We start from the raw sequence: 26,034 nt of genomic DNA on the forward strand, positions 1-26,034 counted from the left end.
GGGAGGGGCTCTAGGGCGGGACAAGGCTCCCCCTCCCGCCCCCCCACCCGCAGCAGCAGGGCGCCCGGCCTCCGGGGCCTCCTGGTGGACAGTGCGGGTGGCGCACCCTGGGGAAGACGGATTCCTGCCGTCTGCACCTGTGGTTCCAGGCTGGGGGGCTTTGCGCAACGCCCCAACCTCTTCCCGCCAACCTCAGGTTCCCCCGCTTCTCCTAAATTATTGTTATTATTTTAATCATTGCACTGCGGGCTCGTACAGCTCTTATCACAATCCATCCATCCATGCATGGGTCAAACACCTTGGTACCTATGTTGCCATCATCATTTTCAACACATCTGCTGTCTACTTGAACCCCTGGTATCAGCTCCTCGTGTTTTCCTCCCTCCCTCCCTCATGAGTCCATGATAAATTTTAAATTATTATTTTTTCAATGAGAAGCTGATACTAAAGCAAATGTTTTGAGAAGGATGATGGCAACATATGTACCAATGTGCTTGACACAATGGATGTATGGATGGATTGTAATAAGAGTTGCACGAGCCCTCAATAAAATGATTTTTTTAATTATTATTTTTTTCATGTCGTACACTGACTGATGTCTTCCTTCACCCACTTTCTGTTGCCAGTCCCCCCGGTTACTATTATTTTTTAAAGTAGGTTTTCACCGCCCACTATCATGACCCCAGTCCTGCCTTTCCCTTCGGGCTAGACCGGAGCATGTGCACAGGTACAGATAACTGCTCACGGCACACGGAATCCAGGAACAGAAATGGGAGTAGCATACCAGGAGGGAAGAGGGGAGTGGGGAGAAGATGGGGAACAGATCGCAATGGTTGATACATAGCCCCCCCTCCCTCACGGGGATAAACAACAGAAATGTGGGGGGGATGCACAACAGAAACAGGGGTGAAGGGAGACAGCAGTCCGTGTAAGACAGGAAAATAATAATGATTTATAACTTATCATGGGGTGGGGGGAGGGGAAGAGGAGCTGATCCCAGGGGCTCAACTAGACAGGAAGTGTTTAGAAAATAATGTGTGTACAAATAGGGTCCAGAATAAGAGCTGTAAGAGCCCCTCATAAAATGATCTTTAAGGAAATAGATGATGATAATAATAAGAATGTATGTTTATTGTGGTTTCAGTGTGTCCAGAGAAAACTGGCATTCAAAGCAACCATTCATACACCTCTGTGTCCTAACAATTGTACCTCCCACAGTGCCCTCTCCCCACTCCATTCTGGGGGGTAGCGTGGGGGGGGGCGTTCCCTGTGCCCTTTGCCCATACCTGCCTTCTGAGTTTTGATTTGGGGCAAATGTTGCCCTTCCGATCATGCAGGGTTCATTGTTCTCAGGCGGCTCTTCCTTACCGCTGCTATTGTTTACTTTATGGGCTTGTTGACGGAACGTGCTCATGGGGGGTGGGGGGGGTTAAGGGTGTGTGTGGGTGCAGTTCCTGGCTTGAAGGTTGTCCAAGGGCCACCGTCTCTGGGGCTTCATCAAGCGCTCCCAAGATAGAAACGTAAATCCGTTTGTGTTTGATGAGTTTGAATTTTGTCCTATTTTGTCCCCTTCTGTGGTCCCCGATAGAGCCGTCGGCAGAGGTTGCCGGCACCATCCAGTTCTGGTCTCAGGAGAGTGGAGGGCTTGGTTGGAGTGGTCCTTGGACTACTTGTTTCCTTGAGTTTCCATTTCTTTTTAAAAATTATTATCATTTTATTAGGGGCTCATACAACTCTTATCACAATCTATACATACATCAATTGTGTAAAGCACATCTGTACATTCATTACCCTCATCATTCTCAAAACATTTACTCTCCACCTAAGCCCCTGGCATCAGCTCATTTTTCCCCTCCCTCCCTGATCCCCCTCCCTCATGAACCCTTGATAATTTATAGTTTAGTCATATCTTGCCCTGTCCAATGTCTCCCTTCACCCACTTTTCTGTTGTCCGTCCCCCAGGGAGGAGGTTATAGGTAGATCCTCGTAATTGGTTCCCCCTTTCCAACCCACCTTCCCTCCACCCTCCTGGTACCGGCACTCTCACCACTGGTCCTGAAGGGATCATCCACCTGTATTCCCTGCGTTTTCAGTTCCTATTTGTACCAGTGTATATTCTCTGGTTTAGCCGGATTTGTAAGGTAGAATTGGGATCATGATAGTGGGTGGGTGGGGGGGGGGAGAAGCATTCAAGAACTAGAGGAAAGTTGTGTTTCATCGCTGCTACATCGCACCCTGACTGACTCGTCTCCTCCCTGAGACTCTTCTGTAAGGAGATGTCCAGTGGCCTACAGATGGGTTTTGGGTCTCCACTCTGCACTCCCCACCTCATTCACAATGATATGATTTTTTGTTCTGAAGATGCCTGATCCCTGATCCCTTTGATACCTCATGATCACACAGGCTGGTGTGCTTCTTCCATGTGGGCTTTGTTGCTTCTGAGCTAGATGGCCGCTTTTTTACCTTCAGGCCTTTAAGATCCCAAACAACGCTATATCTTTTGATAGCCGGGCACCATCAGCTTTCTTCACCACATTTGCTTGTGCACCGCTTTGTCTTCAGTGATCATGTCAGAAAGGTGAGCATCATGGAGTGCCAATTTAATAGAACAAAGTGTCTTACGTTGAGAGGAATACTTGAGTAGAGGCCCAATGTCCATCTGCTACCTTAATACTAAACCTATAAATATATGCACATAGATCTATTTCCCCATCCTCATATATAAATATATGTACATATGGACATGCTTTTATTTAGACCTCTGTAAATGCTCTTTGCCTCCTAGCTCTTTCCTCTATTTGCTTTGACTTTCCGAGTGCCATTCCTTTTCCTCCTCCTCCTCCTCCTCTTCCTCCTCCTCTGTCTTCTGTCTCTCTCTGTGTGTGTGTGTGTGTCAGAAACTCAGGTTTATGTTTACAGTTTGGTTCAGGAAACGTGAGCCTTTCCGTTTTTTCACTCTTCTCTGCTCTGGGCGGAGAGATAGCAAGAGTTTCGGCTTAGATAGTCACTCGCTCGCTTTGAAAACCACAGTAGGAGGCAAAGCCCCGTCTTTGGGGGCGATGTTCGCTGACCTACATGTCTCCCGAGATTGTGGTCCTCCGCCCCTGAGCCCAGGGGTTCAATCCTTCAAGGTGCCTGAGTCTAGAGAAGTCTTGGCGCTCCTATGTAAAACCCAAAACGGTATCAGACCAAAACCAAACTTGCTGCCACTGGTTCTAGTCCAACTCATGGGTTTTCAAGAATGTTCACTGTTTAGGGGAGTAGACAGCCTCATCTCTCTTCCTGGGAGCCACGGGTGGGCTTGAACTGCTACCCTGTGGTCAGCAGCCCAATGTGCAGCCCACTATGCCGCCAGCACTCCTCACCCTGTACTATATAGAGTCTGTAGACACTGGTACACAATTGTGTTTCAAATAGAGGCATGAACATACTCTACTGTTTACCTGTCTCTATTTGAAGCACAACTATGTACTTGCCAAACCGATAGATGCTCATGAAGTGGGAAAAACAATAATTCATTTTCTTGTAGTTGAAAATACGCATCGCATATCCCATTTCAACGGTTTCCACTTGTACAGTTCAGAGAGATAGATGATAAATTTGCGGCCATCCTCACCCTCCTTTTCAGAGCTGTCCCTCCCCCATATCCAGGAAGGTTCCTATCTAACCTTTCGAGTAGCTCCTGCCAATTAGATCCCAGAGAAATCGTTGTTTAAAAGGGCAGGGTGCTCCAGGCAGAGTCCTGACTCAGTTAGCTAAACTGTTGTTGGATATAAAAGAAGACTTTGGGGTATCTCCAAGTTTAAAGTTTACCTCGGGGCAAGAGTTTCAGGCCCCAGAAGGTTTTAGATGCCATGCAAATTCGAAATCCTGTTCCGCATATTCTTCCACCTTTAGATCAGGCGGCTCCTACAGGATCTTTGACCCCAGCTCTCAGTTCTGGTCTCGTGGCAAAGGATCACTGTCTCCGTTTGTAACATGACAGTCATCACCCCCACCATTATCATCACGCTCAAATGTCAGGGAGCTCTGCTCCTGGCTCATCCCTCTCCCCGGCTTGTTTCACTCAGCGTACAAGTGTCTGTCTGCCCAAAGGTCACCTCCGTGCATGCCTTCCTGATTTTCTGTCTAGTGAACAAGCCCCACCTACCCCTTCTCCCTGTTTTCTTTTCTTTCTTTTTAAGTCATTTTATTAGGGGCTTATAAAACTCTTTTGACAATCCGTCCACACATCATTAGTGTCCAGCACATTCGTACATATGTTGCCATCATCATTCTCAAAACACCTGCTTTCTACTTGAGCCCTTGGTATCAGCTCCTCATTCCCCCCCTCCCCACTCCCCCATCCCCTGAACTCTTGATATTTATAATTATTTTCTCATATCTTACACCATCTGATGTCTCCCTCACCCAGTTCTCCGCTGTCCGTCCTGCAGGGAGGAGGTTACATGTAGACCTTGTCATGTTTCCCCTTTCTCCCTCCCCCTCCCTCCACCTTCCTGATATCGCCACTCTCACCACTGTTCCTGAGAGGTTCATCTGTCCTGGATTCTCCATATTTCCAGTTCCCATTCACGCCAGTGTACGTCCTCCGGTCCAGCCAGTTATGTAAGGTAGAATTGGGATCATGATAGTGGGGGGAAGAAGCATTCAAGAACTAGAAGAAAATTATGTTTCATCATTGCTACACTACACTCTGACTGGTTCGTCACCTCCCAACAGCCCTTCTGCAAGGGGATGTCCAATTGCCCCCAGATGGGCCCTGGGTCCCCACTCTGCACCCCACCTCATTCACAATGCTATGATTGTTTTTTTGTTTTGTCTTTGATGCCTGATACCTGATCCCTTCAATGCCTTGTCATCTCACAGGCTGGTGTGCGTTTTCCATGTGGGCTTTGTTGTTTCTCAGTCAGATGGCCCCTTGTTTATCTTCCAGCCTATGGGACCCCAGATTCTATATATTTTGACAACTGGGCACCATCAGCTTTCTTCACCGCACTTGCCCATGCACCTGCTTTGTCTTCAGTGTTCGCGTCGGTGTAGACTGGTGTGCTTCTTCTTTGTGGGCTTTGTTGTTTCTTAGCTAGATGGCCGCCTGATTGTCCTCAAGCCTTTAAGACCCCTGATGCTATATCATTTGATAGCCGGGCACCATCAGCTTTGTTCACAACTTTTGCTTATGCGCCCACTTTGTCCTCAGCGATCGAGTCGGGACAGGCCGGTGTGCTTCTTCCATGTGGGTTTTGTTGTCTCTCAGCTAGATGGCTGCTTATTTACCTTCAGGTCTGCTTTATCTTTTGGTAGCCGGACACCATCAGCTTTCTTCACATTTGCTTGTGCACCCATTGTCTTCAGTGACTTCAGGTGCTACATCTTTTGGTAGCCGGACACCATCAGCTTTCTTCACCACATTTCTTCACGGTCCCCTCTCCATCCTAGAGAGCTCCCATTTCTGGGCCTGTGTGTTTGGCGGCCTCCTGAGATCAGGGGTCTCACCAGGGCAGGGATTTCTGAGTGTGTTGCTTCCTAGCTGTGTCTTCAAAAATCCCATACTCACTCTTGCTGGATCCTCGGCACCTGGCACAATGCCTGGTCCACCAGAGAGGCTCAGGAAGTGTTTGTGAAAGGACAGCCTAGCATTTAACAGCTTCCTATGAGAAAACACTGCTCTAAGCTGCTTACATGGATTATCCCAGGGAATAGAGACAGATAGATGATTGATAGATAGATAGATAGACAGATAAACTCAAGCCAAACTCAATGCTATCAAGTTAATGTCAACTCATATCAATCCCATTGAACAGGTAGGACTGCACATGAGTTCCCATGACTGTAACTTTACAGCAGTAGAAAGCTGCATCTGTCAGACAGACAGATGGACGATAGATACACTCGAACCAAACACTGCCATCATGTTGATGCCAACTCATATTAATCCTATAGGATGGGGCAGGACAGACCCTGTGAGTTTCCAAGTCTGTAACTTTATGATAGTAGAAAGTCTCTTCTTTCAGATCGATGGATGATAGCTAGATGGACAGACAGACAGCTGCAATCAAGTTGACTCTGATGCAGGGGCAGGGAATTATTCAATGTGGCTCTGCCACCCAGTCTCTTAACTCCTAAATGAGCTTTCCCTGCGTGGGTCTGGTAAGAAGGTGGGGGAAAGAGACGGATAGGATTCACCTGTGAGGAACTGTGAACAGGATTCCCTGGAGTGACATCTGTGTAAAAACGAGTCCTCTGAGAAGCAAGAGGGGGGAAGATCATTACCAGCAGGAGCCAGGAGTGGAGCGTGTCCTCTGGCCCCCAAGATCCCTGCACAGTGAGCCTCCTGGATGCAGAGGCTCCAGGAACCAACACATGGGACAGAGTGATGAGCTTTCCCAACCCTGGAGAACTAAAGCTGAGTGCTTCTGTGTAGGAGCCTGGCTTGGAGAGTAGGTCGCCTCTGGGCACTTAATTGGGGAAGTTGGACTTTCTGACTTGTGTAAGTGGAGCTGAGTGCCTATGGGCTAACACTTACTGGAGAGGGGTGCCGCTGGGTACTTACTTCAGGGAGCTGGGTTTGCTGATCCGAGGAGGAGCTTGAGCTGAATGCCTTCAGGTGGAAGATTACAGCACAGCGGTGTCCTGGTAAACAGCTACCCTGAGCATTTCTCACTGAGATTACTTGTTAACCTCCTTGTGGTAGTTCCATAATCTGGTGTCAACTTGAGACGATTAAGAGCGAAGGGGTGGGGGTTAGCCTGCCAATCAGGTCGCAGCACAATGACCTCATTTGGAGGCACTACAGAGATAAATAGCTCACCGAAGGCCAGATCCAGACTCTCTGCTCTTCTCTTCTGCTGACAAGCCACATGGAGCGACACTGATGGAGCCAGAGCCTTGGAGCTGGAGGAGCCACGTGGAGACCCACGCCAGCACTGCGATGCTCCCACGGTCACTGGATCCACAAGACGTTCCACCCACTGGCCTGTGATCTTCCTGCATTCGGCGTCATTGCATGTGTTGCGTGAGTCTGAAGAGGAATTTGTAGATTGGTATCGGACCTATGGGCTAATATTGGACTTATGGATTTGATCTGGACTGGGCGGGGATGCTGCTCTTTTATATAAAGCTCTTTCTCACACACATATGTCTCTGGATTTATTTCTCTAGTCAAGCCAGACTAACACATTCCTTAATAAACCCTTTCACCATGAATTTTGTCCGTGAGCTTCTGTGTAGCCGCCGCAACAGATATTAGAACCCGGAGAAGTAAAATCAAGAACATCAATTTTTGCCAAAAAGGAGGTGTTGTCAGCAGGTTCAAGGCCATCACTGCAGCTATGTCAGCCTATCACACTGAGGGCCTTCCTCGCCCCCCTGCTCCCCTCTTCCTCCAAAGGACGGCGCAATCCGACAATATTCTGATGTGACCCACTGGGTCTTACCATTAGTTAATTTTTGCAAGCAGCTTGCCAGGCCTTTCTTGGTCCTGAAGCTCCGTGGAAACCCGTCCAGCCTCAGGGCAACATACAAACCTCCCTAGCAGACAGGTGGGGGCTGTGCTTGAGGTGCATAGGCCGGGAATCGAACTGGGAAAAGATCCTACCACTAGGCCACCACGGCTGGCTCTGGAATTAATTAACAAGAGAGCCCACCTGCAACTGTGTTGGGGAGTCAGTTCTGGGGGGTGGCAGGGGGGAACACAAAGAATAAACGTGCTTGACTGCCAACCACGGGAAGGTTGAAGGTCTGAGTCCACTCAGAGGCAATCCACGCCCCAGAAGGTGCCCTTGAAAACCTGAGCTCAGGAGCACGGGTCTCCTCTGTCACAGATGGGGCCACCAGGAGTCCGATTTGTCCAATACCGACCACCATCCTTCAGTGTCATCTGCTCCCTTTGCCACCCCCTGGGTATCATTTTAGGGGTCCAGCCGCTGAGTCAGAACTGACTCAACGGCAGAGAGTGGTTTTATTTTGGGGGTGCACAAAGGTGCCCTGGGGATTAGTCGATTGCATGCCGGGGCTACTTTACTTTCCTCACGTTCGTTCGGCACTTCCAAACCACCAGCTGCTCCGAGTCAGAAAGATGAGGCTTTCAACTCCCGTAAAGAGTTACAGTCTCGGAAAAACGACAGGGACAGTGCTACCTTGTCCGAGGGTCACTTTGTGAGTCAGGATTCCCGACTGGATGCGGAGAGAGTTGAGTTTTGGGGAAGTGCAGAGATTTAAGCATTTGGCTGCTAACGGAAAGGTCGGCAGGTTAGACCCAGGGAGATTAATGGAACCGGCTGCCCCTGTACAGATTTCATCTTGGAACCCCTAGGGGGAAGTTCTAGTCTGTGCCACTAGGCGTTGGTATCACTCACCCCCTACACCAAACAACGCAGTGCTGTAGAGTCGATTCTGAGACGGCCACAGATGATACCTCTTCCGGCCTCAAGTCCTTCCCTCTGGAAAAGTAGGCCTGGCTGACCCTACAAAAGGCCTGCTGTGGACACCAAATGCAGTGATCCAGGGAAGGGTTTGGGGCAGGGCACCTGGTCAAGTGGCTCGATAAAACGTTGGGCGTCTCTTGGGCTGCAGCCAGCCCTTCCAGAACGAGGGTGAAGTCCCTGGGTGTCCTAGGCAATCCCTGCGGCTACACTGCGGGGGGATTCCAAGTCTCCATCTCAGGAAAGGAAGGCTCTGTGGTCTTCCTTCAGCCCCCTCTCTTCCCAGACAGAAGATCCAGAGTGAAGAAGGGTGAGGGGCCATTCCTCTGCGACCCCCTAGGGCAGCTTCTGAAGCACAAACACCCCCAGAGGCCTGCCGAAGCAGAGAAAGGAGACTCAAAGGATTGGCTCAGCCACCCTGCGGGGTGGGGAGGGTGGGGGCTTAGATTTTCATCACAATCAATCCTTCCTGGGTCTCTGGCCTTCTGTCCTCGCTTCCTCCACTCTATCCCCCGCAGGATCGCCAGAGGGCACCAGTGCCCATCGAAGGCCGCTCAGGTCTTGTCTGCTCTCCCAGTTCTCAAGGTGTGTTCGCCCTGGGCTGCCAGAGGATGCGCTGATTAGCACCCCAGTTCGCTCAGTCCTCTGTCCAGAGCCCTCGAGGTCAGGGGGGGCTCCCCGTCGTCTCAGAAGCCAAACCAAGTCCTCACTGTGACTCAAGTGGCCCCACAGGCCCCTCGGTGGCCTCAGCTCCAATCACGGGGTTCTTCACAACTCCAGGCCATCCTCTCTGCCTCGGGACCTTGGCACAAGCCCTTTGGTCCTCATGCGGGGGGAGGTTCTTTCTCCAGGTATCTTCCCGGCTCCCTCATTTCCAGGGGGCCCCAGCGGCACAATGGTTAAGTACTCTGCAGCTACGCAAAAAGGTGGGCGCTTTGAGACTACTCCCACAACAACTCGGGGTTAAACTCGTTCCTTCCTGGGTAGATTACAGTTTAGGAAACTCCGCGGGGCAGCTCTGCTCTGTCACATGGGGTCGTGGTTGAGTAGCAATCCACGCGACGACACACGACAACCTCCTTCACTTTGTGCATGAGTTTCCGCGTTCCTTCTTCAGAGAATTCTTCTCCATCTAGCCGGGGGATGTGCACTGCACAGGCAGGGAGGGGCTAGGACCCCGTTCACGCCCTGCCCTGCAAACCCCATCCTCAGGAGAAAGGGGTGTGTCCCAGAGGCTGCCTTGCCCACCCTTCTCCTTATCAGACATGTTACCACCTCACCTCACACGTGTTTCCTGGTGCACTGTCTGCACCCCCACCTCCATGTGCGGTCAGGGACCCCCAACAGCCTTCTTCATTGGTGTGGTCTGTGTTTGCGCAGCGACCACAGAACGGTGACACCCCCTGTGGGAAACTCACACTGAGGGAAATAGGGCGAGGACCCTAGTCCCTCACTTATCACAGAGGGAATCTGGAAAGCTGGTATTCCACGGCAGGAAAACCTCCACTTTGGTTAAGTCAGAGGCAAAGTTCAAGTACATCAAGTACATTCCTACAGTCTCCCCTCACAGCTATGCTGCCTTAAAGTGAGCACATGATTACATCTCCCTATAGAAGCAGACATGATCCTTTAGCTCTCTTCCCACCGTGTCACTCCCTTCTACCCCCCAATATCTTCCCCCTGTGCAGGTATTAAGTCTCCTCACCTGTGAGCTCAGGGACCTTAATGTAGATTCCACCCACCTTGTGACGCATGTAACCACTGAATATGCGTGTCTGACGGGTACCTGTAAATGTCCCAAGATAGTAAAGGTCCTCTCTCACTTCTCCCAATTCCACGTGGTCCATCAAAAGGAGTTGAGGTGAGCATGCTACCATGACACGTGTGACTCCTTTATTTCACCCTCCCTCTTATCTCTCCTAGCCTTTTGCCTTTAATATCCTCTTTATGTATTACGGCCATACAATTGCGCCTACGGACCCCTCGTTTGTTGAGGGCTGCTTTCCTCTCACCCCTGAAAGAGCAATGCAGAAGTCTTAACCCCTGCACCTGAGAACCTGGCTTTGGTAAGAAACCGTCTTTTCTGTCAAGGGGCTAGTGGGAAAAGGTGACTGAGTACTTTGTAGAAACGGCATCCTATTAAAAAAAAAATGGGCAGGGAGGGAGTGGAAGGACATCGTGCGACACTGCTCCAATCAGCCAAGGAACGGAAAGACCCACTTGAGGCCACCGGAGGCCAGGAAGAGGCCTGGAAGGTTCTGCCTCAGAGCTGGGGGAGGAATCGGCACTGCCCAGACGCTGGTCTTGGCCTCCCATGTCCCAGAGCGGAGACAGACATTTTGGTTGTTAGAAGCCACACACCTTGTGTGGGGGCATTTTGCTATGGTGGCCCCTGGAAACCACTTCGTGGCACCCTCCCCACACAGCATCAGCCCTGGACCCCAGGCTCCCGGCATCCCCCAGACCCCAAAGCAATGGAGCGGAGGGGCCGTGCGTACAGTTTTAAAAAAAGGATTGGTTTTTAATTTACAAGAGTTCTAAATGTACAGAATTCTCCTTTTAAAAAAATCGTTATACACAATAAATACAGTACAAAAAAATTTATCTTACAGTACTAGTTTTGTCTCCGAGATTTCAAAATCTGGCAGGGGGGGGCGGCCGGGGGCCGGAAGAAGAGAGGGAAGACTGGCAGAGGGCGGGAGAGGAGGGGGACCTGGCTCCTGACGTGAGCTGAGCACTCAGAGGCTCGCCTTCCCTTTCTCACGGGTGCGCGCGCAGACGTGACTCCACGTTGGACGCGCGCACGTACTCACGCACGCGCACGCACGGCTGCGCCAGAGGCCAAGGGCCCGGCCAGCACACCTGCACTTCCCCTCTCCGCCTGCAGGGGGCGCGGAAGGCCCCGCCCCCCCAGGCTTGGCCCAGGGCGCCCTCTGGTGGCTTGCTGAAGCCACGACACGCAGAGACCAATTCCCCGGACACAGGTGAGCGTCCTAGTCCCCCCCACCCCACCCCCACCGCCACCACAACGTGCCCTCCACGCAGAGGACGTGGGGCGACACGGGCAGTGACACCGAGGACCGCCCCCTCCTTTCGTGGGGTGACATCTTACATTACAGCCCCCTCCCCTAAATCCACGCGGCTGCTCCTGGCCGCCCCCCAGCTGAGGCAGGAGGCGGGGTGGGGTGGGGGAGGAGGAGGCCTTTGTGACTTAATAACTTAGGCAAGAAACACGTGTCAGGGGTCCCGGCTTGTGTCCCCAGGGGGCTGAGGTCAGAGGCCCCGGCGGGCAGGGCGAGCGGGGCGGCCCGCTGTTATCTGTTCAGCGTCCGGGCGCCCAGGCCCCCGTTGTGACTGGAGGGCGGGTAGGCGTCCGGCCTGTGCAGGGGGGCGGGCGCGGCGGGCCCCGCCGCGGCGCTGTGGCTGTGGGGGTACGGGGGCGCCGGCGTCCGGCCGGGGGCCTGCTGGAGGTTCAGGATGCTGTCGATGGCACTCTGGAGGTGCTCCGTCAGCGTGGCGTCCTGCGGGCTGTCACTGGAGAAGCTGGCCTGGTCCACGTCCGGGGACTCCGACTTGGGCCGCTTGGCGGGGGGCAGCGGGGACGCCTCCCAGCTGGGGTCCCCGCCGCCCCCTCCCTGCCCGGCCCCGGCCGGCGGCTCGGGAGGCGCGCCCTTCAGCATGCGCTGGTACAGCTCGTCCTCCACGGCGGCCAGCTCGCGGATCAGCCCGCTGGTGGCCTCGTCCACTTTGGTGGCCGGCGGCGCTGGGCTGCAGCCCCGGGCCCGGCCTGTGCCCTCGGCGGCCCGGCCGCCCGGCGCGTCCACGTTCTCGCGGTACGTCTTCCGCAGCGGCAGCCGGGGGCAGTGGGGCGCGGGCGGCTTGCGCTCGGGGGCGCTGGGCGGCGGATGGTCCACCGTGCCGTTCATCTGGCTGGTGCTGGGCGGCGGCGGCGGCCGCGGCGGGGGGTCGGGCGCCCGGAGCGCGGCGGGGGGCGGCGGCGGGGGCTGGTGCACTGGGTCCAGAGCCGTGTTGTGCACGACCTTGCTGAGGCCCGCCTCCTGCTTGATCTTGAGCTTCAGGCCGATGCGGCTGCGGGCCTCGTACGTCTTGATGGGCGGGCGGTTGCGGGAGGGCATGGGGCCGTCTTCGTCGGCGTCCAGGGGCGAGGCCGCGGAGGACGAGGACGAGGACGACAGGGACGACGAGGCCCGCGCCCAGGTCACCGAGGGCGAGCCGCCGGCCCCGCCGTGCCGGATCACGAGCTTGGTGGGCAGGTGCGGAGGGGGCTGGGCTGCGGCCAAGGGGGGCGGGCCGTGGGGCGGGAGCCGGTGGCCCTCGGAAGAGGCGGCCGCGATGGGGAGGCCGAGAGAGCGGGAGGAAGACACGTACTCGTCTGCAGAGAGGAAGGGGTGGGAGGCCGAGACGCGAGAGTGAGGCCTGGGGGGAGGGGGGTGGGGGCTGTGCGCTGAGCCCCCCACTGGACCCGCGCCCAACTCTGCATCAGCACCTCTCCAAGCCCATTAGGGCAGCTACTAGCCACCTCGGGCCGGGGGCACAAGAGTAAACGCTCAACTCATAGCTGAAAGGCGGGCAGTTCTAACCCCACCAGAGCTACCTCCTGAGACTGGCCTGGCCCTGGGCTTCTGAAAGGTCAGAGCTTTGAGAACCCTGGGGGGGACAGTTCTGCTCTGCCCAGCACTGGGGTCACAGGAGTCAGAACCGACTCCCACGGGGTGCTTAAACTCCAAATGGACTGCTTGCCACAGTGGGAGGAGTTGAGGCCTTTGGCCGTGCACATAGGAGACGGTTCACCGGGGCACTAAACTCTGGGGCCTTGTGCTAAAAGCCCGCGGAAATGGACGCCGATTTTGTGGCTTGCTGGATGTCAGGATCGGAGCTGAAATGTGCGCTTGCTGCTGGGCACCACTGGTGCGGTCTGAGAAGGGCCGGCTCATGGGGCTGCCTAGGCTGTCGATGTGACAACGGGGGAAGTCACTGGGGCCCTTCTCCTCCAGGAGAAGGGTAGGTTTGAACTACCAACCTTCTAGTTCACCGCTGACAGGTTAATGTCCAAAAGGCCCGCAAAATCATCAATACCAGCTAACATCCCACACCTCACATAAGAACAGCGGTCCCAGCCCGTCACATGAGGGTGAGTCAATTACAATGGCTGACCAGTATGGCCTGTGAATGAGGTGATAAATCTCCAAACGGGGCTCTCACCCGTTCTAGGCCATTCCAACCTACAGCGACCCTACGTGACGGAGCAGAGCGCCCTGTGGGGTTTCAACGGGAAGCAGTCTGCCTCATCTTTCTCCCGAGGGGCGGAGGGTGGGCTTGAACCGCTGACCTCAAAGCAGTTTGCGGCTCCTCTGAGAGCAGTGGGCGCCTCCTCGTGGTGCGGCGAGGTAAGGCGGCGGGGCCAGAGCCCCTTTCCCCTCTCCTCCTTGCTCCCCTCTTACCCGGCTTCTCCTTGGCCAGCTGCTTATCCAGGGCTAGAGTGGTCTTCTCTTCCTGAATGAACATGCGGTCGATCATCACCATTTCGGCCGAGGGGCTCACCCTCTGGGTGGAAGAGGGAAGGTCGGAAGTGAGGAGGGAGGTGGCAGCAGGGTGGGCCTGCCTGGAGCAGGGGCCGGGGCGGGCAGGGCTCTTACCCGGGACTCCTCCAGCAGCAGGAGGCGGTATTTGTTCAGCATGGCCTGGGTGCGCTTCAGCAGCTGCGTGGAGACCGTCTCGAACTCTTCGTCCACTAGATGGGGGAGGAGGAAGGGGACAGGGGCTTGGACTGGGCCCCACTAGGGCCTGTAGCACCCAGTGCTGAGCGAATAGTGCTATGAGACCTGAGAATCCCGTTGTTTTTAGCTTTTATTTATTTTTTTTGGGGGGGGGGGCATCACCGCTGGTCCAGCACCAGCCTCACGGCTTGTGTGTGTGTGTGTGTGTGTGTGTGTGCATGCAAGGTTACAGCTGCTGGGCAATCCACCCAGGGCACATCCAGCCGCGGCTCTAACGCTTTTCGCTGTCCTGACACTTGACAAACAGGAAGTCGTTCCGTCTGGGCGCTGCCCTCTCTGCCCCTTGCCCGCGGTCTCTGCACCCCTCCGTTTACACAGCTCTGAAAGGGCAGCGCTGGCATCCACCAAGGGGCTCCGGTCCCTTCCTCTGAAAAGCTCTTAGGGTTCTGGGGCAGGGGCAGGAGCTCTCCCAGGTAAACCCTCCAAGGGCAGCCCTGGTTACCACTGAGAACTGAGCAGCTAATTGCTGGGAGGAGGCTCCCTTCCTGGCTTTTTACTCACTAAGGCTTTCAATTTTCTTACAACCTCTTTATAATAAGGCCGGTGAGTGGGAGGATCTGTCAAGGTGACTCCTTTGGAAACCGCCCCTCCCCCCAACAGTCAGCCCCTGGGGCCCCCCAGCCACTATCATCTTCTGAGCTTTGAACAGAACTGGCCCAGGAGATCCGCAAGAAGTCCCGGCTTTGCTTGGGCCTGTCTTCTTGAGAGGCACCCAGATAAGACGCCAACAAGTGCGCGATCAGGGGGCTTGCCTGCAGCCGCCCACAGACGGCAGAGGCATGGTCCAACCCGTGTGTGGAACCAGCCTGTGTCTGGAGGAATGGGGACCCTCGTAGCAGTGCTTGTTGAGGGACCCTCTGATATAGGGGTGAGTGTGCATGCACGTGCACATACTCACACACACACACACACACAGTGTTGAGCTCAGGGGGGAGTGTGGACACAGCCGAGTGGGCGTACCTGCCTGTGTGCTACCCACAGTGTGCAGAGTTGAGTGCAGAGCTGAGAGTACACATACAGTGGGTGCACACACGGTGCTGTTTGCTCCCGCATTCAAGCTCACACACGCACAGTCGAGTGTCATCACTTTTTGCCAAATGCCCACCTGGGCTGGCTGTCGCCAGGGCACCTGGGAACCCCGCAGGGCAGCCCTGGGGAGGCCTCACCTTTGTGGTAGTCGCGGGGGGAGGGGAGGGCACCCTGGTAGACGTGGTAGGGCAGGAGGCGATGGAGGGCGTCCTCGAAGGAGGGGAAGGCTGTCTTGTAGTCGGGGTGCAGGACGGAGCCCTGATGTTTGTGCAAATGCTCCAGGAAACTGGGTGCAGGAGAGATACACACACAACAGGGTGGTGAGTTCTGGTCCACATCCTAACCCAACCCTCCGCAGCAGGTGGTGGTGCCTGCCTCTCACCCCAGGCCCCTGCCTCCCCCATGAGACTGGCACTTCCAGAGCAAGTGCTCACGCCTGCTGCTGGGCCTCAATGGATCCCCATGTCACAAATGAGGAAACTAAGGCTTGGAGAAGTGAAGCCCACCCCCGCCCCACCCCCCTTCCCCGGAGAGAACTCAAGGAAGAGACAGAACGGGGAGTGGATGCCAGAGTTTGAAAGTTCGTCTGGGGTGTCCTACTGGCTCCTGCCACTGGGGGTCAGTCTGTCCCCACTCTGCCCCTGGCTGGAGGGAGAAGGCAGGCCAGGAGCTGGCCGGCAGGTCCCCAGCTCTTCCCTGAGGAGGCTGCTTTTCAGGCTCCTGAGGGAAGGGGCCTGGTGCTCATCCCCACCCTTTGCTGAAGGCCAGCAGGTCCCACACGCCTGGGGCAGGGTAGGGCTGGTTGTATTTATTACTCTGTCCTGAACCTCGAACAGGAGGGGTACTGAGGAGTGCTCAATGCTCGTGGTGGGGAAAAGGCAGGGCGGCGGCACAGCCACACCTGCCCACCCAGTCCTGCCCCACCTGCCCGTCCAATCCTCTCTCTACCCATCTGCCCGTCCAACCCTCCCTCCCCCATCTGTCCAACCCTCTCTCTACCCATCTGCCCGTCCAACCCTCCCTCCCCCATCTGCCTGTCCAACCCTCCCTCCCCCATTTGTCCAACCCTCCCCCCATCTTCCCATACAACCCTCCCTCTCCCATCTGCCTGTCCACCCTTTTCTATACCTATCTACCCGTCCAACCCTCCCTCCACCCCTCTCCCCATCTGCCCATCTAACTCTCTCTAGCCATCTGCCAGTTCTTATCTATCCATCTGCTCACCCAGCCCTCTACACTCCATCCATCCAAATACCCATCCATCCCCTCAAACATCCATGTATCCATTCAACTACTCACCCAAATATTTATCCAATATCTTTCCACCTACCCACCCAGACATCTCCCCATCGAAATACTCATCTATCCATTCATCCAAACCCCTTCCATCAACCAAATAGTCTCCTCTATCCATTCACCTCCCAACACTCATCCATTCATCTACCCACACAGTATCCACCCCCCTGCCCATCCAGACATACATCCAACTCACACCCACCCAGATACCATCCCTCCCAATCAAGCCAAACCTCTACCCGCCCAGACCTCTACCTGCCCCAACTTCCACCTACCCATTCACCCAAACACCCATCCCATCATCCTCCCAACATCCATCTGTCCAACCACTCACCCACCCACCCAGTGACCTGACAGGCACCCATCTCCCACCCTACTCACTTGTACTCCTCAAAACATGCCTCTTTCCATCCACCCCGCTCTCCAAACCCGTACCCGCTACTTCAGATGCCCGTTTGTGCTGGATTACTGTTTCACCCATCCCTCCGTGCCCCCACCCGTCCAGTGACACGCGGCCCCGTGTGCTGGCCTGGTTGACATGCTAAGGGGGAGGAGGACAGGGACCAAAGCCCTCTCTCAGCAATAGGGGCGGATATCCCACACAGGCCCCTGTTGCCACCACCAGACCGTTCCGACGTGCGTTGCAGAAAACACACCCAGTAAAGCAGATGACGGCTAAACCACCTCGGTGAGCACGATGCAGTGACACCATCGGTGTGTCCCGCCCTTTCCCACGCCTTCCTCCTGTCCCCATAAACGTGCTGACCCCGTGGCCCAAGGCTTAGGGCACCCACTCCCTGCTTTATAGACTTCAGGGGGTAAAAGTTTAAAGCCAACCCAGGTGATAATCCTGAGGTTTCCACTAGCTCAGAAATGCTGGATTCTGTGAGAAAACTGGTTATGTTCCTCATTCCCCCACCCTTTTGATCAGGCACCTTGGATCAGAAAGTTCAGCGATCATGACCAGCCCGTTTCTGAGAGGGGCCTGCCTGCCTGGTCTCTGAGAAGGCGCTGGCGTGAGGGAGCCTGGGGTAGGGGCCTGCAGTGGGGACCCACTCACCAGGCTTCTTTGCTGGGCTGCAGCGACAGTGGCTTCTTCAAGCTGCTCAGCTTGCTCTCGTACTGGGAGGAGAGAGACAGTCGGGTTGTCGCCGGGAAGCCTTTCTTCCCTCCGTGTCCTGACCAACCCCTTCTCCCTTCAGCCAGGGGTGGGGCAGCAGGGTCCAGGCTGGGAGGGGAGGGGGCTGAGGGCAGACCCTGCTTCATGTGGCTCGCCTTCGTGTGACACCCAGTGGCCTGTCTCCTGCCCCACGGCCCACAGTGCCTGGTCCTGGTTTACAGCCCCACCCCCACCATACAGCCCTGACCATCATCTATTGCCCAAGCCTCTGATGCCCCTGCCGGGCACCCCTCCCCCATCTGCTGTCTCTGTATGACCTCCCCAGACCCTCCTGTCTCTAGTAGACAATGCTCCCTGCCCCTACCCCCTCTCAGGTCCCCTCCCCGTCCGAGCATCTCCCTGCTGTGTCTACCCGTCTCAGCTGCCCTCACTGTCCAGGTCAGGGCCGTCACAGTGCCTGATGGTTGCCATCCCAGAATGCCTGGCGGCTGGCTGTTCTCAGTAGCCCCCATGCCCCCTCCCGCTCTTGGGCGGTCAAATGTGCCACGTGACTCGGATCCACACGTCTCACTGTCCACCGACTATGGCACAGGTCTCAGGAATGTATCCTGGTGCCCCTGAGATGGTCCGTGTGACTGCATCACAAGACCACACGGCTCCCGTGGTGACCGCCTGCCTGGGCACCAGGTCCCCACTTGCCCTGGTGCCTGCAAGGGCCTCTTACCTGCAGCCCGGAGGCCTTCCCTGGAGCGGCCACACTCAGGGCCGGGAGGTTGCTTGCAAAGGCTTTGCCCTCAGCAGGAAGCAGAGGAGGAAGGCCTAGGGGCAGAGGCAGACAACACTCAGGGCTCACTGGACAGACCTCACACGTGACCCCGGCCCTGCAGCACCCTCTCCTCTGGCAGCAGGATGGGAGGGGGGGTTGCCGCAGACCTGCCTGGGGTCCCCATCACCCCATCCTGTGAAGTCAGGCCCGCCACCCACTCAGGGCCCCTCTCCTGAGGGGCTATCTCCCCTACCTGTGGTGGCCATGGGTGCCGGGGCAGGGGCGTGGCTGGGGGTGGCTGGGGTCACAGGTGGGGCTTGCCCGCTGACCAGCACAGAGGCAGTGGGGGTGGCGAGGGGCCCCAGGCTGACGGAGGTCTGCGGGGCTGCGGGGGCTCCCCCGGCCTTGCTCTGGAGAATGATTCCGGACGGCACCTGAGAAGGGGACAGGTGGTGAGGGGGGCCCAGGTGGGGCATAGGGGCGGCCAGGTGGGTCGGGCTCTGGTCAGACTGTGGGGGGAGGGCCAGGCGCCGGCCGTTACCTGGTGGAATCTCTCGAGCAGAGGCTTCGGCTGGGGCAGCGCCGGGAAGGGGGTGGTCACCACCTGGAAGGTCCGAGGAGGCGGTAGGGGGGGCGCTGCGGGCTCGGGGACCAGGTGGAGGGCCAGTGGGGGGCTGGGAGGCTGGGGGGTGCCCTGGCCAGGTGGGAACTGGAGCTGGCAGTCAGGCGGCGTGGGGGCTGGCAGTCGGGCGGGGGTCTCTGAGGAGGAGGCCATGGCGGTGGTGGTTGTGGCATTGGCTGGTGTCAGCGGCCCCTCAGGAGGCTGGGCTGGGCCTGGAGCAGTGGGGGCTTGGGTGCTGGTGGGTGGAGGGACACCCAGCTGGTTCTGAATGACAAAGATGCCAGGCAGAGCTGGGGGGACCTGGGGCAGGGTGCAGGGGTGCAAGGTGGGTTCAGAAGGTGGGCGGGACAGGCTCTGAGGCTGAGAAGGGGGGCGGGAGTGGGGGCGGGAGGGTGGGCGGGAAGGGGGCCGGGCGGGGTGTGGCGAGGGCAGATGGGGGCTATCCCCCAGAGGGGCCTGGTGAGGTAGTGAAGGGGATGAGGAAGGGCCGGGGCCCTTCAGTGGAGCCGCTGCAGGGATCTGGGTTGGGGGGGGGGCGGGGGGGAGGTAGAGGGGAGGGCAGGTCAGAACCAACATTGGCTCCTCACGCCCCAAGCCATGGGGGACCCCAGTCCCCTTCACCCCCTCCCTGTCCCTATCTTGAGAGAAAGGACCACACAGGATTCTCTCTCCCTCCTCCCTGCCTCCCCCTCTCACCACCCCACCACAGCGCCTCCATCCCTCACCGCCTTACCTGTCTGCCCCCGTGCTCCCCTGTACCTGTCCCCTCACTTGTACCCCCCACCTTACCTCCCCTCATCCCTTCCCCCGTCTTCTCTGCTCTGAGCCTGCTTTTCCCTCCACCCCCCATCTGACCCCACCCCACCCCCCAAGAAGGCAGCCCTGCAGGGTAGGGGCAGCAGCAGGGAAGCAGCAGCAGCAGTGACCCCCCCCTCACCCCGCCAGCTAAGCGGAGAAGGCGGAGGGGCAGCAGGGGAGCAGGGGGCTGGGGGGCAGCAGGACCAGTGCCCGCCCTGCCTGGTGTCCCACTAACCAGAGGGAACAACTCCCGGTGCAGATGCTGGTTCTGCTGGTACCCAGCATGGGGATAAGGGGTTTCTCAGTAGCCAGCCAAGGGGCAGGTCAGCTACCCCCCAAGGGTCTCTGGGTCAGTATCCCAGGTCCCTGCCTCCTAGTCTGTGGCTATAGCTGTGGAGCCATGCCAGCCTGCAGTGTGTTGTGTTGTGGGGTGTGTGTATGAGTGAGTGATGCTGGCGGAGGTCTGGGCCAATCTGGCCCACAGAGCCTGGCCCCTGGGTTCGCATGTCCGACCCCAGGGACTGCGCCCGGGGCTCGTGACACTGTAAGCATCATGTCTGTGGTGGGTGGAGCCGTGGCCTTGGGGGAAGACACGAAGGGCTTCGGAAGGGGATGGATACGGGGTCCTCCCACAAGCGTGCCTAAAACCCCTGAGCGTGCCACGCCCTGAGGGGACAGCGTCACTGGGCGAAGAGGCTGTGGGTTAAGGTGAGCTCACACTACAGTGGGGTGGGTGCCTACAGAGGGGACACACGGGAGGGGGGACCCAAAGGGGACGTGCCGGAGAAGACTCAGGGCAGTCTGAGGAACGCCAGCAGACGACGCCTGGGGATAGGACCGACTCCTGGACTGGACGGACAGACGGACTGAGAGAACAAGTCCTGCCTGGCCTCCAGACCTGTCGCCACCACCCGGAGCTGCCCGTCCCAGCCGCTGGGTTTACAGCACTCTGCTGCTCAAAGACAGCCCTGACCAGCCGCGCCTGGACGCCTGGACAGCACGTGCAGGGCCAGAGGGTCAAGCCTGCCACTGCTCCGTGGGAGAAAGACGGGGCTCTCTGCTCCGTAGTCTCAGAAACCCAACATGAAGGTAGCGAGTTGGGGTTCTTAATGGAAAACAAACCAAGCCAAACGGAACAGCCCAACTAAACACAGACCTCTGAAGTGAACGGAAGGGGGTGGGCAGGCAAAAGTGTAAGACACGCGCTCCCATCTCGCCAAGGGCTGCTTCCCTGGGGCTGAGCGGATGACCACCCCTGGTCGGGCGCCCAGGGCTAAGCCATTTTGAGAAGACTGAAACCACGCTTGTGTGGAGCGTTCGGAACATACAGGAGACAGCCGGGATGAGAGGGAGCTGCCCGTCCTGCTTGAGGCGGGCGTGTCACCCTGTCTGCACCACAGGGCTCGCCCTGGGTCTCCCAGTAGATGAGAAACTGAGGCCAGTGAGCCAGAAAGGTCAGGCCCCAGATCTCCATGGAGGAAGGACAGAGGAGTTCTGCCACCTCCCTGCCTCAGGGCCACTCAGGCCGTCCCCTCACGGCTGCTTCTCAGAGCCAATGGGGGGCACTCAGGTTCTGGGGGCCACCCATGGCTGCCAGGGCTCTGCTATGTGGCTCCAGAAGGGGGACATCCTGTGGTGGTGGGGGGGGGGGTGCATGCATGAAGAGCTATTTTCAGCTCCAAGCCCCTGGGCCCTCTAAGCACATCTTTCAAACCTGGCCGGAATACCGTACATAATGTTCAGAGATTACAAAGGAGCCTGGCTACCTGTTGGCACCGCCCCCCTCCTGGACTGGGGGGGGGGGGTTGCCTGTTGCCATCACACTGACCCCAAAAAAACTACCCTCCCCGCCATCGAGTCGATGCCGATGCACAGAGGCCCCCTGGACAGGGTAGAACTGCCCCTGTGGGTTTCGGAGCCTGGAATGCTGTGCGGGGGTAGAAAGCCTCATCTTTCTCCCGTGGAGCGGCTGGTGGTTTTGAACTGCTGACCTTGCAGTTGGCAGGCCAATGAGTAACAAGTTACGCCCCCAGGACGCCCGGGTCACACGGAAACCCCTGGTGTTTCACATGGCCACAGGGCCCCCACTTGGCAGACAAGGTTCAGTGGAGCTTCCAGACTGAGACAGACTGGGAAGCAAGGCCTGGCAAGCCGCTTCTGAAAGTGAGCCGGGCGGGGGGGGGGGGGAGCCGGTGGGACCAGCAGGACGCTGTCCGAGGTGGTAAGGGAAGCCAAGCCCCGGAGTAGAAAGCACCGGGTGGGATGGAGACCCTGCAGGTGGCCCGGGGCTGGGCGAGGTCTGCTGTGTGCAGACAAGTAGCAGTTTGTGAAACTTGTCTTCCTGGTGTGGAAGGCAGCCTCTGGGATGGTCCCTGGTGACCACACCCCAACACACACCACCACCACCCTCATGCAGGCATTTGGTCCTCGCCCACCAGGCGGTACTGGAGCTGGGCTCTGAGACAAGGAGCTTGGATCACGGCAGAAAGACTGGCTGTCCGCATCCGTGTAGACTGATAGCCGCAAAACCCCACGGGGGCAGGCCTTCCCTGTCCTGTGGGGCTGCTAGGAGTCAGGACCGACTCGATGGCCGGGAGGGGGAACAGAAGGATGCTGGCACCTCGGGTGCAGGCCATCCTCGTGAGCGTGGCTGAAGCCCCCGGGCCAGTCGTGCTTGCTGAGGGCCCTTCTTCCGTCTGGCTGCCCTTCTGCTTTCCCAAGCTCGATGGCATCGTCCTTGTGGGGACCGGCCCCTTCTGACCACAGGTCCAGAGTTTGTGTGACGGAGTCTCGCCGTGCTCATGTCTGATGGCTCCCAGGGAAGGTTCCCAAACAGGCGCGTGTGTCCTCTTGGCATGTGTGTGGGGGCACGTACTCTGTGCTTCACCGGCCCCACCATTCAATGGCGTCGCTTTGCCTCCACCCCGAGTTATGGCCTAGCTCTCGCTGGCACACAGCGGCGTGAAATGCCATGGCTTGGGCCAGGCAGGAGCCCTGGTGCCACAGTGGGTGACGTGTTGAGTCTCAGCCCCTGGAAGCCCAGAGTGGCAGTGCCACTCTGCCCCACAGGTCCACAGAGAATCGGAATCGAGTGGGTGGCAGTGGCTCTGGTTTGGCTTTTGGTGTGTGTGTCCACCGGCTAGGCTGTTGGTTGGACACTTGTGGTGGAGAGTGGGGGAAGGGAATCACCGTCCAGAATGGAATATAACATCGAGGACCACCTCACCTGAATGAGGTCGGGGGTCTCGGGGCTGGGCGGGGGTTAAGCTGGGAACCTTGATGGTGTGGTGGTTCCGCGTTGGGCTCCAAGCTGCAAGATCGGCAGTTCAAAACCACCAGCGGCGCCTTGGGAGACAGACAAGGTTTTCTACTCCTGGGAAGATTTACAGTCTGGGCAGTTCCACCCTGTCCCATAGGGTGGCTCTGAGTCGGAACCAACTTGATGGCAGTGCATTTGGTTTGGGTCTCCAAGGGGTGCAAGGAGCCTCAGGGTGCAGCGCATGAAACGTGGGGCTGCTACCCACGGGGTTGGGGGTGCAAGCCCACGGCGGCGGTGCTCCTCTGTGCTGCAGGTCCCGAGGAGCTGGAGTCGACTCCGGGGGCTGTAGGTTTGGGAGCCGCGATGCTCAGCTTCATCGGGTTAGAGGAGAAAGATCCAGGAGAGGTGTCCGGTGGAGGGGAAAGAGGGTGTCTTCCTCGGCCCGACTCTCAGACTCCTGAGGAGCATGCAGGGCACCACGGTGTGCTCTGGCCTCTGAGTGTTAGGAACATAGTGTCTCCCTGCTGCCGGGAGGGGAGCTGGGCTCAGATGCATCCTGCAGTGCCACAGAAGTAAGGCCTGGCAACCTGTCACCCACTCCCGTAATGTCACACAGCAGAGAAAACCCCCTGGAGGGCCGGTTCTACCCTGCCATCCAAGCCACCACCGTGAGTGGGAATCAGGGCCTCGTGGTGGGTCTGATCACAATGACTTGTTCACAAATGGTGTGGGGCCACTTCAGCTGGGGCTGTGTGCTCCTTGCCTGAGCCCCAGTGTACACAGGGGCTGGCCACCGCAGAGTTTTCAGAAGCGGAACGCCAAGTCTTGCTTCCTAGTGCCATCGCAGCCGGGCATCCTAATGATGCATTAGGCCTCTGCTGACAGGACTGGGGTGGGCCGCACATGAGGTACACCGGCTAGGAACTGAACCCACGGGGGGATGAGAGTTCTACCACTGAGCCACCATGCCCCCACCAGGTAGGTCATCGGCAGCAGCTGCTGTAGTTTACACCAGAGTGTGGCCACAGGTCAGAGCCCACCCACCTACCTGTCTGGCCAAGACAAGACAAGCCTGAATTCTAAGGTGGATTTTGATTTTTCTTTTTAAGTGGCTGGAAGAGCCAACATGGGAACAGCCTCCTGTGACTGGGGAGAGGCGCCCGCAGAGGGCCTGGGCCCATCAACACATGGCATCCTTGGAACATGCCCGCTCAGGGCTGCTTTCCGCTCTGAAATCTCAAACATCCACCATCTGGCTCTTGAGAGAAAAATGTTCGCTGGCTGCTGGCTTATTTTTACTCACTTAGCACTTTCAACATTTCAGACCCTGTTTTACCAGCCCTTAAAATCCACCCAGCCGCTTCCAACGGGCGGCTACGGCCAACCTTTCACAGGTAAGGTGGCCCGAGGCATCTCGGAATCTGTCAGAGGACAGCCTGGGATTTGAACCTGAAAAGCTGCCGGGTTCCAGACTCTCTGTGGGTGTCCCTACCCTGCCGAGGGCTCAGGCTGGGGCCAGTGGGCTGTGACCAAAGTCTACAGAGGGAGGGAGAGCCCGGCCAGATGGTGGGGACCATGGCAGTGGCGGCGGCCCATCTGAGACTGAATGCTGCTGGGCCAGACAGAGCAGTGAAGTGTGACACCCAGGGGCCAAAGTCAGTCACAGAAGGACAGGGCTGCGTGCACCCCCTGAAGCAGTCTGCGGTCGTCCCAGGACCACGGGGCGCACATTGGTTATGCGTTTTGGAAAAGGAAAGGAGAGAGAACGTGGGGGCAGGGAGACCAGAGCGTTGGCTCACTCCAGGGGCTACAGTAGCCGCTATCTCCATCGTATCCTGGATCAGGCGCGTTACATAAAGGAGACTGGCAGCAGTTACCTGCAGTTTGAAACTAGCAGCGGCTCCATGGGACAGAGACGGGGCTTTCTACTCTGGTAAAGGTTCACAGCCTCCCACCCAGTGACCCCGCAAGAAACTCTTGGCCATCTGCTCCTGCCCAGGACGGCAGTCTGTCTGCACAAGACCTTCATGCCATCGTCCCGGGCTGTCGGAGTGGAATGCACGCAGCAACACATAAGGAGGCGGAGACAGAGGAAGCTGCTGTGGGCGGGGCCTTCCCTGTACACCCTCCCAGGCTTCCAGAGCAGGGACCCACCGTGCACGCACGTGTGTGTGTGTGTGTGTGTGTGTGTGAGAGAGAGAGAGAGAGCTCTTAGAGCCAGTGAGTGTCCCGTGTGTCTGTGCCCGTGGCCTGGGCTGGCCTCGAGCCCTCACATCTGCCTGGCCGTCTCTGAGGAGGGTGAAGGCAGCGAGACAGGCAGGCGGGCAGGCGGAGCGGGGAGCGGGGAGCAGGGAGGCAGGTACGGGAGCGAGGCTTGGCTCAGCTGAGGAGGGGCTGCGGGGAGAGGGGGGCATCTACCTGGGGGGCCGGAGCCGGGGAGGCCTGGTTGTCGGGGGCCTGAGGACCCAGGCCAGCTCCTTTGGCGGCAGGGGTGGCCAGGGCTGGGTCTTGGGTGGGAGGCGGGGCGCTGACTATGACCGAGGCGGGCACCGAGAGGTGGGGACCCTCTGGGGGGAGGGGCTGCTGGCTCCTCTCCTGCAATGGGCACCCGCACAGGGTCAGCAGGCCACCTCGAGCACTCCCTCCACCCCCCCACCCCACCTTGCACCGATAGTGGCCAGGACTCTCGACCAGCTCCCCAGCACCCTCGACCACCCCTGCTCCACCTGTCTGTCCGTGTCCACGACAGCCCCTCCAACCGCCCAGCAGTCTGTCCATCAGCCTCTCCCCGTCCGTCGCCTGTCAGCCAACCAGGCTGTGTGTCAGCTCTTTCATCCATCTGTCCAGCCAGCCCCTCGCCTCAGCTGTCTTGTGCCTGCCACTCAACACTTTTCTGTTTGTCCATCTGTCCCTCCCAACTGTT

The 26,034-nt window shown here is 57.6% G+C and overlaps 1 protein-coding gene across 1 annotated transcript in view; it reads right to left on the reverse strand.

Moving 5' to 3' along the window:
• Positions 1 to 10,943: 10,943 nt before the first annotated feature.
• The window catches only part of BICRA (BRD4 interacting chromatin remodeling complex associated protein), a 77,102-nt gene continuing 62,011 nt past the window's right edge, over positions 10,944 to 26,034 (reverse strand). The window contains exons 6-14 of the mRNA XM_075536877.1: positions 25,530 to 25,706; positions 18,974 to 19,573; positions 18,686 to 18,866; positions 18,391 to 18,485; positions 17,607 to 17,668; positions 15,388 to 15,536; positions 14,081 to 14,175; positions 13,886 to 13,988; positions 10,944 to 12,816 (exon numbers count right to left, since the gene is read on the reverse strand). Coding sequence (XP_075392992.1) covers positions 11,738 to 12,816; positions 13,886 to 13,988; positions 14,081 to 14,175; positions 15,388 to 15,536; positions 17,607 to 17,668; positions 18,391 to 18,485; positions 18,686 to 18,866; positions 18,974 to 19,573; positions 25,530 to 25,706 — 2,541 coding nt within the window. The 3' untranslated portion in view covers positions 10,944 to 11,737. The remainder of the gene's footprint in view (positions 12,817 to 13,885; positions 13,989 to 14,080; positions 14,176 to 15,387; positions 15,537 to 17,606; positions 17,669 to 18,390; positions 18,486 to 18,685; positions 18,867 to 18,973; positions 19,574 to 25,529; positions 25,707 to 26,034) is intronic.

The sequence above is a fragment of the Tenrec ecaudatus genome, chromosome 18 (assembly GCF_050624435.1).
Source record: "Tenrec ecaudatus isolate mTenEca1 chromosome 18, mTenEca1.hap1, whole genome shotgun sequence".
Classification (NCBI taxonomy): Eukaryota; Metazoa; Chordata; class Mammalia; order Afrosoricida; family Tenrecidae; genus Tenrec; species Tenrec ecaudatus.